Below are 13,878 nucleotides of genomic sequence, written 5' to 3'. Positions count from 1 at the left end.
AAAGTAAAATGACAAAGCACCCCACTGATCTAGAAAAAAATATAAACCAAGCATTCTGCGTCGCGCTCGAGCCCTTCGTTCCAGGTATCTCTGGCTAATCTCGCAACCTCCAGGGCTATTTCTGAAGCGCCATCTTTAAATGTTTGACCATCAGAGACACCTAATAGCAGACTTGGCTAAGCAGCCTTGGCTAAGCAGCCTTGGCTACGCCTTCCGAAACAAGCATCCCAACCATCTCATCCCATGAGCTGGTAATGCGTGTCCTCTCCGAGCTCCACATCCCACCCTCTTTGGCTGCATCAAGCCCTAAATGTTGGCCCTGTGCCGCCGTGTAAAGCGCATCTCTGCTCGGGAAAGTCAGGTTGACGACCATTTTATCGCCAATCTGCATTCCAAGACCACCTGCTAGACACACCCTCAGCGCCGCAGCCGCTTTACCGCCTCCGTGCCCACCGTAACTGACGATGATGGCTGGCTTCCCCTTCCATTCGTGGTAAAGGTAGTCGATTGCATTTTTGAGACCCGCTGGTATACCCCAGTTGTATTGCGGGGTGACAACGATGAAGGCGTCGAGTGCCGCTACTCGCTGTGACCATTTGCGTGTGTGCTCGTGAGCGTAGCCTTCAGGTGGTGTTATCTTGGATGGAATACCGGGTTCGTCGTAGAATGGTAGGTCCAGGGCGCTGATGTCGATATAATCAAAGTCGAATGAAAGATCCCTTTCCCCAGTTGCACGGGCGGAATTTGAGTGAGGTTGAACGGTTTCGAGAATGAAGTTGGTGATTTGGTCCCCAACGCGTGGTTTGCGCTGGCTGCCGCAGATGACGCCGACCCGAAAGGCTTTTTTGGAGGGAGAGGTAGACATTCTGAAATGGTTCGGCTAATATCAAGTATTTAATCAGAAGGAAGAAATCTACCGCTTTAAATACGTTGCCTGTGAACTACGATAGGGAGGAACAGCCGCGGGGACTCCGCGGGGTGCTTACCTTATTAGGCTAGGCTTCCTACTATTTTTTACTTTGCTTCGTCGCTATCGTAGTGTAAGGCGCGATAATAACACGGTCAACAACCATGCGAGTTCAGACAATGTTCTAATTAGAGTTCTGTTAGACCGATAACATTACCACTAAACTGCTACGAGAAAGCCCCGGTTCAAAAGAAGATCATTTCCTAGATAGTTCTGCATAGGTATGTCTCGTGTATCGCATACCGCAGACTTTAATCATACATTTCATGGTTCCCTGGCTTCCCATCTTGCGAATAGGTCAGCCAGTGGCCAGATGTGGTCATTTACCACAAGTCGTCCTCATCCATTCCGAAGATGCGGCGCTTGCGCTTGCCGGTGACTGGGTTGAAAAGCTCTTCGTAGACTTGTCCGCCAAGGCTGGCCTGATTCTCCGCAGCTCGGGACTCAGAGGCTCTGATCTCAGCAGCTCTCTGTCGGGTAAACGGCTTCGGAGACGGGGTGCGATGATGGGTGCCAGTGGGTGTGGAGAGATCTCCCATGTTGAAGAACGTAGTATCATTGGACGGGTATTTCGGCATATCATCAAGTCGCTCGGCAAGACTGGGATAGATTCCACCTCGTCGGTGAATGTCTGGGGGGAAACCGCCTCATAGGGGGTTCGACCTGGGGCACGGAATGGGTGGGCTGGTTCCAGGCGATTGATCTGGCTCACGAATTGCGGTTGGCCCCTGTTAGCCTCCGGAGTTCTGGGTCTAATGTTGGGAGTGGTTTGCATGAGCTGGTTCATGTGCTCGCGGGCCTCGATTAGAGCTTGATGGGCACGTTGTCCTCCCTGTTCTGGGCGAAGATTTTCCTGTTGACTAGAAGCGGACAGGCTGTCTGCGGCATTTCGTAGCTTTGGTCCTGCTCCATGAGCCGAGGTATTGCCGTCAGACAGATCGGGAGAGTGGTTGACGATGTCGAAGAGTCTGTAGCTTTTCAGCCTCCACCCAGGCTGGGTGTGAAGCGTGTAGTTCTGTTCAAGGGAATTCTGGAAGGCAACAAGGACATCAAATTTCACGAGTGCAGGGTCGGAACGGGGTCTCGGCTTCCAGTTTTCAATGGATTTCTGGTAGAGCTCCTCAAGCTTATCCTTGAAAGGGAGGTACGTGAACCATTTGTGGCGCAGAGCCTGCTTCACATTCATGCGCTGTTTCTCGTCAAGGGTGAGCAGATTTTCAAGAAAGTCCTTGGGATAACCAGTTATTCCTAGTTCCGCCAGCTCGAGTTTCAGACACTCTTGTTCATCCATTGTCTCAGACTCTGGACTGTATGGCTGATGAGATGGGGTGGTTCCTGTCAGCAAGACGGCGGTCACACGGCCTAGGGAGTACAGGTCGATAGCTTTGCTATATCCCTGTTTGTTGGACGGGTTGACCTCGCTGCTCAGAGAAATTAGTATCCAATGTTGACACGTTAAAGAGTTTTTTTCTCCTTACGGGGCGCAGTATTCAGACGTGCCGACGATCGTTTGCATCCGTTCGATAGCCTGGGTCACCTCTCTGGCACATCCAAAGTCTGTCAGCACGACTCGACCACCTGCTTCCAGAGAAGTCATGAGAATATTGTCTGGCTTGATATCTCTGTGAACGATGTCCCTGTCGTGAAGGTACTCCACTGCAAGCAAAATCTGACGGGTAATGAAGGCTGCTTCAGCGGCTTTGAGTGTCCCTCCTTTGTATCGGAGAAAAGAAAGCAGGTCGCCGGCCGTCACAAGCTCATTGAAGATGTAACTAGGCTTTGATTAGGATTTTCCCACCAGAAGCATCTACATGTCGTGTTACTCACATCGTGTCCTGGGAATGGATAGCGGTTTCAAAGCTGATGATGTTTGGCTAAAGAGGTCATTAGATCAAAGTAAGTTGAAATAACGATGAATAGCTCACGTGGGACATCTTTGACAAAATTTCTGCCTCGCGATAATATACCGCGATCCTCTCCTCAACACTCTGTGGTCTGTGATTCATGGTAATTTCTGATGTGGGTTGGAAAACCCTGGACCTCTGGATATTTTCCAGCTCTGCTGCAATGTTATCTTTGACCTTTCTGAGATCAACAATTTTGCAAGCAATCTGCTGTCCGGTGGCAGTCTGGTAAGCCATTTGAACGCGGCCATAAGCGCCAGAGCCCAACACTCGTTGAGTTACGCAGTAGCTATTCTTGAACATCTGCATTTATATCTCGTCAGTACATAATAAAATCCAGAGCAAACTATCAGAGAGTTACTCACGCTCATCTCCTCCATTTGCACGCGGGTGAAAGGGTTTTTCGTGTATGTGGCGGATTCGAATTTCAGTTGGAACTCGGGCAAGATTTGGAGGACATCGCCATCACTGAGCAGGAAACTCTTTCCGTTCATCGGGTAGCCATTCCACCGAGTCCCATTGCTAGAAATATCCTGGGCATACACAAGCGGGGGGACCTCGCTTGGGTTGATTTCATCATAGATGATGGTGTAGACCCGGAGATGTTTGTTTGAGACAAGGGGATTGGTGATTTGATACTGACTAGACGGGACCGATGTAATCCGTGCATGAGTAACACAGAAATTAAGGAACGAGCATGGGCACACTTACCAGTGATTTCCATCGCGTCCGATGAAGATTTCGTCACTGCTGTAGATGACCAGGTGGTCGGTGCGGTCTTCAGTCTCGGGATTCCAGCGGAACAAGGTGCCCACAAGCACGTCACCAGTGTCTGTAAGACCCTGAGACATGATTGCGGGTTGATACTTATCGAAATTGAAGGTTTGAGTAATATGGGGAACAATTTGCGGTGTTGGGGAAGCGAAGTCGTGATGGCTTCGTCGAAAAGTCGCGTCTCCGATATCGATTCCTCGCTTATCCACAACAGGCGCCAGGCCCATCATCGGTGCTTAACTCGTGCTAATGCTCATTGATAATCATAATTTTTGTTCATAGGCAGACAAGGCAAAGCTAATAGTTTAGAGAGCCCTTTAAAGGAACATGTAGTATATACAGTGGGCCATTTAGCTACCTTGCATCCGGCGGAAGCGTTCTTCAGCAGCTCTGGCTCGTCGTTCTCTTTCTAATCTCATCCTCATTTCCGGTGTCATGCCTCGTGTCTCCTCATCACGCTTCTCCGCGGCTGTCTTCTCAACGGCACCAAGAGTGCGACCAGGCTTAGTAGCAGCCATCTGTGCCTCTCGTTCAGCATCCTCCTTCTTCAGCCGCCCCAAATCAGCCTTGCGACGGTTCGTCTCCTCTTCCTCTGCAGCCTTTCGCTCTCGTTCAGCCCGTGTATCTGCGTCAGCCTTGGATACAGCAGATGGGACCTTAGCCGAAGCCCAATCCCATTTAGATTCACCCAGCTCATGGCGGGCCACCCGGAATGCATCACGAGTGGGCCTATCACCTGCGAGCTCAAATGGAGACCTGCCTTCGTTGTTGGTGGCTGTAGGATCCGCATTGGCTCTAGTGAGCAGTGCTGTAACAATAGCCGGTGCATTCAAGCTCGCTGCCAGGTGAAGAGGGGTGGGACAACGGAAGTTCTGCGGTGAGTCGGTAGGCTGGAATGTAAATGATGAGGGTATCGAGTTGTTGGAGAAATATGACATTAGGGCAGGAACCTTAGACCGGCGAATCAGGGCCTGGATCTGGGTTGTGTGCAACTGTGCAGCCTCTTCCTCTTTAGACACCTTCGGCTTTTGTGGTTGTGGGCGAGGTGTGGATGGCTTGGGCTCCTCCTTCTCTTTCTGCTTTGCCGCAGCTGCAGCCAGAGCGGCCTCGTCAACCTCGCTGACCTTCACCCGGGTTAACTCTTTGAAGCATCGCATAAGCTCGCTTTGGGTCGCTCGGCGGGTGTTAAATGGGAAACCCCGGACTCGGGGGTCGTTCTGCTTGAGAACCTGGCCCTCGTACTTGTCAAACAGAATCCTCCGGTTCGTCTTTCCAGTAGCACGAATGAACAACAGCTCGGATGTATCAATCATTTGTCGCCAGTCCGCTAATAATTCTCGGATGTCCTTCTCAAGCGCAGCTTCGTTGTAGCGACGTAGACTGGAACCAGCAGAGTGTGCAGCTCCCCGAGAAGCATCGCTAGCAGACTGGGAGCCACCCTGCTTTCGTCGAGTGGTATATCGGTGGAATGTTTTGTGTGCAATAACTCGCGCTTGTCTCTCCTCAACACCTCCCTGCTTGCGGTGGATTTCCGGCGCTAGAGACACCAGGATCGCAGCAAAATGGCCACCTCCAATCATACACATGAAAATATGGGGACCTGTGGCGGTCGGCTTTTGCTGGGCTTGCGCATTGTTCGTGCGCGCGTTGACCGGGGCCAGTTGTTTCTTCCGTATTGTGTCCACCAAGTGGCCTGGCTCATCTTGTTCAGCATTGGAGAAGATCGCTCTGTAGACACCCAGCGATTTGTTCGACGGCAGACTGGAGCTCGAAAACCAAAACAGCGGATTCTTCGGTGTACCCTTCACGGCTGTGTCACCTTCCTCTTTTGTCTCTGATAGCTTAGCCTGCTTTTTGAGCAAAGCTGTAAGTGTAGTTTCGGCATCCTCCTCTTCGGACTCCGATGTCTCAGATCCAGATATAGACTCGTCGAGATCTCCGACCGCCTTCGCAAACTGGACCTCGTCTAGAGGCGCGGTCCCACGCAGTTGAGATTTGAGATTATACCGATGGTGGTCTGAGCGAACGTGGCTGCGCTGTTCCTGTACGTTTCGGTAGGAAACTTTGCAAAGAGAGCATTGTGTCGAAGTAGCGATTGCAGATTCTTGCGCTGCGACCTCAGGGTCTTTAGAATCGTCCTCGGGGTTCTGTTCGGTGACAGGTTGATTGGCAGTTTTTGCGCTTAGGGTCGCAAGAAGCTCCTGTGGAAGATCATAGACTGCCCAAGTTAGTGGAAAGGATGTGGCAGAGCTGTAAAACGTACGTACCATATAGAGGTCTTTTCAAGAGCTCTTCAATGCGAGCTGTATCGCCCATGATGGTTAGGTAGAGAGTGTTGGAATGTGCCCCTCTAATGACGATTAAGGCTCACCTTACCGCCTTGAGATCCGGGCGGCCGTTCGGCTTATATGCGGCTCTTTTGTAAAGTTTGATTGACAATCACTTGAATCACACCGATCTGAAACAAAAGCTTCAGCTCAGTCTTTAGTTCACAGCAGCTGCTCGTATCTGTGGAGCCTATATTGTGGCTGTATTTGGCCACCAAACACGCGCTATGACTAAATGGGTGCCCGCTCTGACTCACTGTGGGTTATGTACGACGCGACTCCCAGGCTCATTTATGATTTCTTAGCCTTGATACTTTCTGTACATGATTTGGTTTGCAGTGGCATACAATCTTGTCTACCTCGAAGAGACAGCTCTATTGTCGATTATGCACGTGACTGAAAACGCCAATTGCCGGCTTCGGAAGTACGTCATAGTTCCAACGCGTGGCCATGTGGCTCTTGAAGAAACGTTCAAATAAACCCTGTTCTGTAATTTTCCCTACATTTTGGTTTTAAATAATCACCAGGAAAGCCATTTCAGATGGAGATTGTGGTTGAATTGCACCGAAATGAGTCTGGCCTTGCTCCTTAAAATTAATTCCAGGATATATATCTAGTCCGTAGTCGTTCGTCCAAGCAATGCAGGGACCCGATTAGATAACTAGGTAGTGTCACAGATATGTAAGTCACTCATTTGGTTCAATCAAAGTCGCCTCAGTTCCAGTTAGATGGTCAAGAGGAAATGGACCTCCATCCATCATAGACCCGAGTTGTAGGCGGAGCGCAAGGACTCCCGCCTTACCTACATCGACGCTTATCGCCGGATGACGCCTCCTATCACGTCAGCATATGTTCGGGCTTTCTTTAGTTGTCTTTGCATGGCTTTCATTTTGCTCGAGTTCATGCTGATATCGAGGGAAATTAGCCGGGACAAGCATTGTGACAAGCAGGCTAGGTCGCTTTTGGAGAGCAGGGGATCCACCGTGCTGGGTCAGCGCCCGGACTTTGGAGATTTGCGGGCGAAGCAAGCTCGGGCTTTTAGTAAGCAGTCCGCGAGCTACCATTTCCGACACCGCCGCCTTTCTCTTCCTGCTTTCCCAAGGAAAAGGTATACTGGGGCGTATTGTCGCTTGTCATCAATATGTTAGATGGCTATTCCCAGGCGGTGCTCGGGGGCTCCGATCCTGGAGAATCCCTGCAGTCGCCCCTCGTATCGGCTTTCGATCACCGCAAGCAGTCCTTCTGCACCGATCCCGAGGGCTGGGGTCCCCTCAGTCCGACAGGCTTCCATCTGACTCCATGCTTCATTGACGTGGGCGTGGCTGCGGTCGCCGTGTGGGGGATGTTGTCCGGCGCTGGCGCGCTGTACCTCTTGCTGAAGAAGCGTATTCCGCAGCCCGTCTCGAAGAATTGGCACTTCTACGCCAAGCTGGTATGCTAGCCCCACGTCACTCTAGCCGTTACAGGTTCATCCCGATCGCTAACCACTTCTCACTTCAATAGGTTGTTCTCGCCTCGCTGATCTTTGTCACCGCTCTTCAAGCAGCCCTTCAAGCCGAGACCCAGCCGAAAACTTTCTGGACCGACTTCCGTTTCTGGTCTTCGCTCGCGACTCTCGGCTCTCTGGGTGTGATCTATGTGGTGCAATATTATGAACATTGGCGGAGCCGGCAACCGAACGGCGTCGTCTTGTTCTACTGGCTCTTCTTCATCATCGTCTATGGCATCAAGCTACAATCCCTCGTCGTGCGGAAGGATTACATCCACCACCTCCCGTATTTCGTCCTCATCAATATCAGCTTGGGCTTGGCATTGTTCGAGTTTGTCTTGGAGTACCTCGTTCCGAAAAAGCAGAGCGCCTATGATGCGCTGGGTGATGAAGATGAATGTCCGTACAACTATGCGGATATCTTTTCGGTTCTCACCTTCAGCTGGATGACGCCTTTGATGAAGTTCGGATACAAGAACTATCTGACCCAGGATGATTTGTGGAACCTCCGTCGTCGTGACACTACCCGCGTCACGCTCGATGACCTGAACGAGGCTTGGGAGGAACAACTGCAGACGAGGAAGCCGTCTCTATGGATTGCCCTCTTCAAGGCGTTTGGTGGCCCATACCTCCGTGGTGCCATTATCAAGTCGGGTAGTGACACGCTCGCTTTTGTCCAGCCGCAGCTGTTGCGGTATTTAATCTCCTTTATCGATTCGTACCGGCGCCCTGACCCCCAGCCAGTCATCCGAGGTGTGGCAATTGCGCTGGCAATGTTCCTTGTCTCGGTCGTCCAGACCAGCTGTCTCCACCAATACTTCCAGCGAGCCTTCGACACTGGCATGCGGGTGAAGTCGTCTTTGACTGCCCTCATTTATTCCAAGGCGTTGCGGTTGTCGAGTGAGGGTCGTATGTCTAAGACCACTGGTGATATTGTAAATCACATGGCTGTCGATCAACAGCGACTGTCTGATTTGACCCAGTTTGGCACACAACTCTTGTCTGCCCCTTTCCAGATTGTTCTGTGCATGTTATCACTCTACCAGCTGGTAGGACCTAGCATGTTCGCCGGTGTCGGTGTTATGATCCTCATGATACCTCTGAACGGAGTCATTGCGCGCATGATGAAGAAACTGCAGATCATTCAGATGAAGAACAAGGATTCAAGGACACGTCTGATGACTGAGATTTTGAATAACATCAAGAGCATCAAGCTATATGCATGGAACACAGCTTTCATGAATAAGCTTAGCCACATTCGAAACGATTTGGAGCTCAACACCCTCCGCAAAATCGGAGCTACTCAATCAATTGCCAACTTCACCTGGCAGTCGACCCCTTTCCTAGTATCATGCTCAACATTCACCGTCTTTGTCTTGACTAGCGACCGTCCTCTGACTACCGAAATCGTCTTCCCTGCCTTGACTCTTTTCAACCTTCTGACGTTCCCTCTTTCCATTCTGCCTATGGTTATCACCTCTGTCATCGAGTCTACTGTGGCTGTGCAGCGATTGATGGACTACTTCACCTCCGAAGAGTTGCAGACCGATGCGGTTGTCTTTGAGGACCCCGTGGAACATACCGGCGACGAGTCTGTTCGCCTTCGTGACGCTTCGTTTACCTGGAACCGCCACGCTGGAACCAATGTCCTGGAGAATATTAACCTGAGTGCTCGCAAGGGTGAACTCAGCTGCATCGTTGGTCGTGTTGGAGCCGGGAAGTCTTCACTTCTTCAATCGATATTGGGTGAACTTTATAAAAATGAGGGTGAGGTCATCGTCCGTGGTCGTGTCGCGTATGTCGCGCAAGCACCATGGGTTATGAACGCGAGCGTACGGGAGAACATCGTGTTTGGACACCGATGGGATCCAGCCTTCTACGACCTTACTGTTGAGGCCTGTGCCCTGCTGGATGATTTCAAGAACCTGCCAGACAGTGACCAAACCGAAGTTGGCGAACGTGGCATCTCACTCTCCGGAGGACAGAAGGCACGTTTGAACCTTGCCCGTGCAGTGTACGCTCGTGCCGACATCTACCTGCTTGACGATGTTCTTTCGGCAGTTGACCAACATGTCGGACGCCATATCATCAACAAGGTGCTCGGCCCCACTGGTATTCTCAACGGTAAAACCAGGATCCTGGCCACCAATGCTATCACAATCCTCAAGGAGGCTAATTTCATCGGTCTGATCCGCGACAAGACTATCATTGAGAAGGGCACCTACGAGCAGCTCATGGCCATGAAGGGTGAGATTTCCAACCTTGTCCGGACCAACCTGGTGGATTCATCAGATGACGATCGTGATGCCAGCGGCTCTGAGGATGGCCTTGCGAGCCCTGAGAGCTCCGATGAGACTACGGTTATCGCCAATGAAGAGGACTCGGATAGCGAAGATTTGGAACAGCCAGGCTCCCTTGTCCCCATCAAGAGCGGCCACAATCCTCAAAGGAAGACCAGTCATGTCACTCTTCGTCGGGCTAGCACCGCCAGCTGGCAGGGCCCGAGGCGCAAGCTCGGGGACGAGGAAAACATCCTCAAGTCCAAGCAAACCCAGGAAACATCTGAGCAGGGTAAGGTTAAATGGAGTGTCTATGGCGAATACGCCAAGGACAGCAACATTGTGGCAGTTGGTTTCTACTTGTTTGCTCTTCTGGCCGGACAGACCGCCCAGGTGCTCGCTAACTTCTGGCTGAAGAGCTGGACTCAGTACAACGAGGAACACGGCAGCAACGAGAACGTCGGCAAGTTCATTGGTATCTACCTCGCATTTGGTCTGGGATCATCGCTTCTGGTCATCTTCCAGAACTTGATTCTGTGGATTTTCTGCTCGATCGAGGCCTCCCGAAAGCTTCACGAGCGAATGGCTTTTGCAATCTTCCGCTCTCCTATGAACTTCTTCGAGACTACTCCTTCGGGTCGTATTCTCAACCGATTCTCTAGCGACATCTACCGTGTAGATGAGGTTCTTGCCCGCACATTCAACATGCTCTTCGCCAACTCTGCTCGTGCGATTTTTACGATGGTCGTTATTGCGTCGTCGACCCCAGCCTTCCTGCTGTTCGTCGTCCCGTTGGCCTATGTTTATCTTAGCTACCAGAAGTACTACTTGCGAACCTCGCGTGAGCTCAAGCGCCTGGACAGTGTTACTCGGAGTCCTATCTACGCTCATTTCCAGGAATCTCTGGGTGGTATCTCCACCATCCGCGCCTACCGACAGCAGGAACGATTTGCTCTCGAGAACGAGTGGCGTATGGATGCCAACTTGCGAGCTTACTTCCCCTCTATCAGCGCTAACCGCTGGCTCGCTGTACGACTTGAATTCCTTGGTTCGATCATTATTCTGGCCTCTGCAGGTCTTGCCATCGCCTCTGTTGCCGCCGGCACCCGTCTTGCGCCAGGCATGGTCGGTCTGGCTATGTCTTATGCTCTCCAGATCACGCAGTCTTTGAATTGGATCGTCCGTCAGACCGTCGAAGTTGAGACAAACATTGTATCCGTTGAGCGTGTTCTCGAGTACGCCAATCTTCCTAGCGAGGCGCCCGAGGTTATCTTCAAGCGTCGTCCTGCTATCGGTTGGCCTGCTCAGGGTGCTGTTTCTTTCAAGAACTACAGCACTCGTTACCGTGAGGGTCTTGACTTGGTGCTGAAGGACATTGACCTTGACATCAAGCCTCACGAGAAGATTGGCGTCGTTGGCCGGACGGGTGCCGGAAAGAGTTCTCTTACACTGGCTCTCTTCCGAATCATCGAGCCTGCCAATGGTACCATTAGCATTGACGATCTCGATGTCTCTTCCATTGGCCTGTTTGATCTTCGTGGTCGCCTCGCCATCATTCCCCAGGACCCTGCCATGTTCGAAGGCACCCTGCGCGACAACTTGGATCCCCGCCATGTTCATGATGATACCGAGCTTTGGAGCGTGCTAGGTATGATTGAACTCATTCTCACAGCTATATGAATATCTACTGACCTACTAAAACCAGACCATGCGAAATTGAAGGAGCATGTCTCCCAGATGGAAGGCCAACTCGATACAGAGATCCAGGAAGGAGGTAAGAGCGACTCGTATTCACGCCTTGTGTCAATGTCTGACTGATGATTCCAGGATCCAATTTGAGTCAAGGACAGCGCCAGCTGGTCTCTCTCGCCCGGGCCTTGTTGACGCCCAGCAACATCCTTGTTCTGGACGAGGCAACCGTAAGAATGCCCTCTCCTCGGCCTTCTCCGTTTGACAGTATTGGCTAACAGCATCATCCCAGGCCGCGGTTGACGTGGAGACGGATGCGTTGCTCCAGCGCACTCTGCGCAGCAGCATCTTCCAAGATCGAACGATCATTACGATCGCGCACCGGATCAACACGATCATCGACTCGGATCGAATCGTTGTTCTAGAAAAGGGCCGTGTGGCGGAATTCGACACGCCAGCCGAGCTGATCAAGCAACGCGGTCGCTTCTACGAGCTTGCCAAGGAGGCAGGCTTGATTGACGGCGACGGCCTCGCCAGTTCACAAATCTAGAACCCAATCGGCTGTAATGAGCCCTTACGAATTTCCGCGTCATCCGTATTCAGCCAGCCTGCACAGAGGCGCCCGGCCCCCGCGATTCTGAGTGGCTCGGGGAATCCGGATCTTGACCCCAGAGCGTCGGGCCGATCTCTGTCTGCGCGGTTGCTGATTGTTCAATTCCCGCGCATGGATCATGCCTCTCATCTTGTCCCGACCGTTCGAACCCCCAGTGGCCACCCCCTTGTGGCGCGGGCGTCTGTGCATAGTGGCATCTGCTATGGCGAAACCCTTGTCAATGCAACACCCCAGGCCCCCCTGACAAGAATCCAATAGGCAACATCGTGAGCAAAACAAGATCTCGTTTTTCTTTAAGCAGACTTCTTTTGCGCCCCGGCTCTCCGTGTCAATTATTGCGTGCCTTTGCGAGATCGAGGACAGCTGATTGGCGTGACCTTGGAAAATCGAAAAGTGCTTTGTTCAAATTTCATTTCCTTTCTACCCCTGTGATCAATTGCGTGTATAGCATCATGCTTGCTTTTGTTGTTGATAGCATGTGAATACTTCATGTCATTCAGACATAATGCACATTGCAAGATAAAATCCAAAACTCCGCGCCCAGACCCCAACCTAGCAAGGTCGAACTGTACAATGCATGCACACAATGACATAATTACTCCTGAGATCGTGATTATTTGCAGTAGCGCCGAGACCCAAACGCGGTGAAATCTCGATATCCGTCCATTGTAGCGGTGAACAAATGTCCAGCGTGGCACCCACCACCGACATATTAATAAAACGCCGAACCCAGAAAGAACCCGCCTCTATCTGTCCTTGCAAGGCAAATAAATCACTTCGCCAGCGGAAATCCCACTCCGCGTCAACCATGTAGTCATGACTGGGTCCTACACCTGCCACAAACGTCCCGCTCCCCGTCTCTAGTTCGACGATCATATTGGGCTAAGAATAGGTCGGGAAATATATGGTTATGCTTCAATAGTCGCCATCCACAACCGGGGTCCCCTTGCGTACATAAATTGCTCATGCACCATTGTTCTCCCCACGCGGTCTGACCGAGGGTGTTGGATGAGGCGGTGGATGTGCATCGCTTAGGTTTCCTGGATGTAAACGCAAAGGGTGCCAGGAAGCGACAGGAAGCGATAAGCGTCCAGGGTAGGCTCAGCTTCTGCACTATGCATGTGTTGTTCTTGCAGGCCGATGATGGTTCAGGGCTGGAGAAACTTTGGAAGGTAGAATTGCCACCGGAATACCATTGTTGCCTATACCGTATCTAGCCAGCTCGATCGCGGGGGATATCGAAAAATGTCCGGTACCTGATCCACGCCCATCGTCGGATGCCACCACCGGGAAGTGAAATGTCATATATCAGATCTTGCATGGCGCGCATGTTGCATGCCATATTGTTCGCCCCCCTCTCTCGTCTCAGATTGCCATACCCCGTCCGTGCTCGGATCAGGAGGGTGTCATTGGAAGAGGTAAGTTCCTAGCCTTTCCCTTCGTCGGCATTTGTTTCAGCCAGGCAAGGGAAGGTCAGTGCTTCGGGGAATCGCAGCCCCCGTTCCAGAAATCTTGTCCAATGGGTTCCGACCGGCCAATTGGACGGTGAAGAGCCAAATCCCAGGTTGAAGTTGTGAATGTTAAACTCAAGGGTAGAGTCCTGGCTCGGTTGATCTCGCTTCGGCATCGATCGGGATCAGACAATGGACGCCAGCCCCTCTTCTACCGTATGATTACGTCTCTCTCCACCTGCCTACACACCGGAGTGTGGCGGGGTCGGAGGAGATTTCCGGTCCTTGGAAATGCAAGATATTCCTAGCTGGGTGAAAATCAAGCCGGCCTCATGCACTTCCCCTCCGATCGACCATTACAATATCCATTTACGTGACCGTAGCA

General features: G+C 51.7%; 4 protein-coding genes across 4 annotated transcripts; 1 reads left to right on the top strand and 3 right to left on the bottom strand.

Annotated features, from left to right (window-relative positions):
• Positions 1-190: 190 nt before the first annotated feature.
• On the bottom strand, positions 191-865 carry N7498_010453 (flavin-dependent quinone reductase; the record flags this gene model as incomplete). Its single annotated transcript, XM_058457509.1, has 1 exon — positions 191-865. One exon carries the CDS (start codon positions 863-865, stop codon positions 191-193), a length of 675 nt encoding a protein of 224 aa, XP_058304408.1.
• Positions 866-1,290: 425 nt separating this feature from the next.
• Positions 1,291-3,722, bottom strand: N7498_010452 (uncharacterized protein; the record flags this gene model as incomplete). Its single annotated transcript, XM_058457508.1, has 7 exons — positions 1,291-1,583; positions 1,631-2,388; positions 2,446-2,739; positions 2,795-2,841; positions 2,893-3,174; positions 3,237-3,513; positions 3,583-3,722. 7 exons carry the CDS (start codon positions 3,720-3,722, stop codon positions 1,291-1,293), a joined length of 2,091 nt encoding a protein of 696 aa, XP_058304407.1.
• A 273-nt stretch (positions 3,723-3,995) lies between these two features.
• Positions 3,996-5,961, bottom strand: N7498_010451 (putative C2H2 finger and ankyrin domain protein; the record flags this gene model as incomplete). Its single annotated transcript, XM_058457507.1, has 2 exons — positions 3,996-5,863; positions 5,913-5,961. 2 exons carry the CDS (start codon positions 5,959-5,961, stop codon positions 3,996-3,998), a joined length of 1,917 nt encoding a protein of 638 aa, XP_058304406.1.
• Positions 5,962-7,113: 1,152 nt separating this feature from the next.
• N7498_010450 (ATP-binding cassette glutathione S-conjugate transporter YCF1) lies at positions 7,114-11,979 on the top strand (the record flags this gene model as incomplete). The annotated part of the gene is made up of 5 exons (XM_058457506.1): positions 7,114-7,404; positions 7,476-11,388; positions 11,446-11,514; positions 11,568-11,659; positions 11,722-11,979. The coding sequence occupies 5 exons, from the start codon at positions 7,114-7,116 to the stop codon at positions 11,977-11,979; spliced, it is 4,623 nt and encodes a 1,540-aa protein (XP_058304405.1).
• Between the last annotated feature and the right edge of the window lie 1,899 nt (positions 11,980-13,878).

Source organism: Penicillium cinerascens (assembly GCF_028974065.1).
Source record: "Penicillium cinerascens strain IBT 15544 chromosome Unknown scaffold_4_segment0_segment1, whole genome shotgun sequence".
NCBI lineage: Eukaryota > Fungi > Ascomycota > Eurotiomycetes > Eurotiales > Aspergillaceae > Penicillium > Penicillium cinerascens.
Note: the sequence above shows the minus strand (reverse complement) of the source record. Positions and strands in the feature narration are given on the sequence as shown.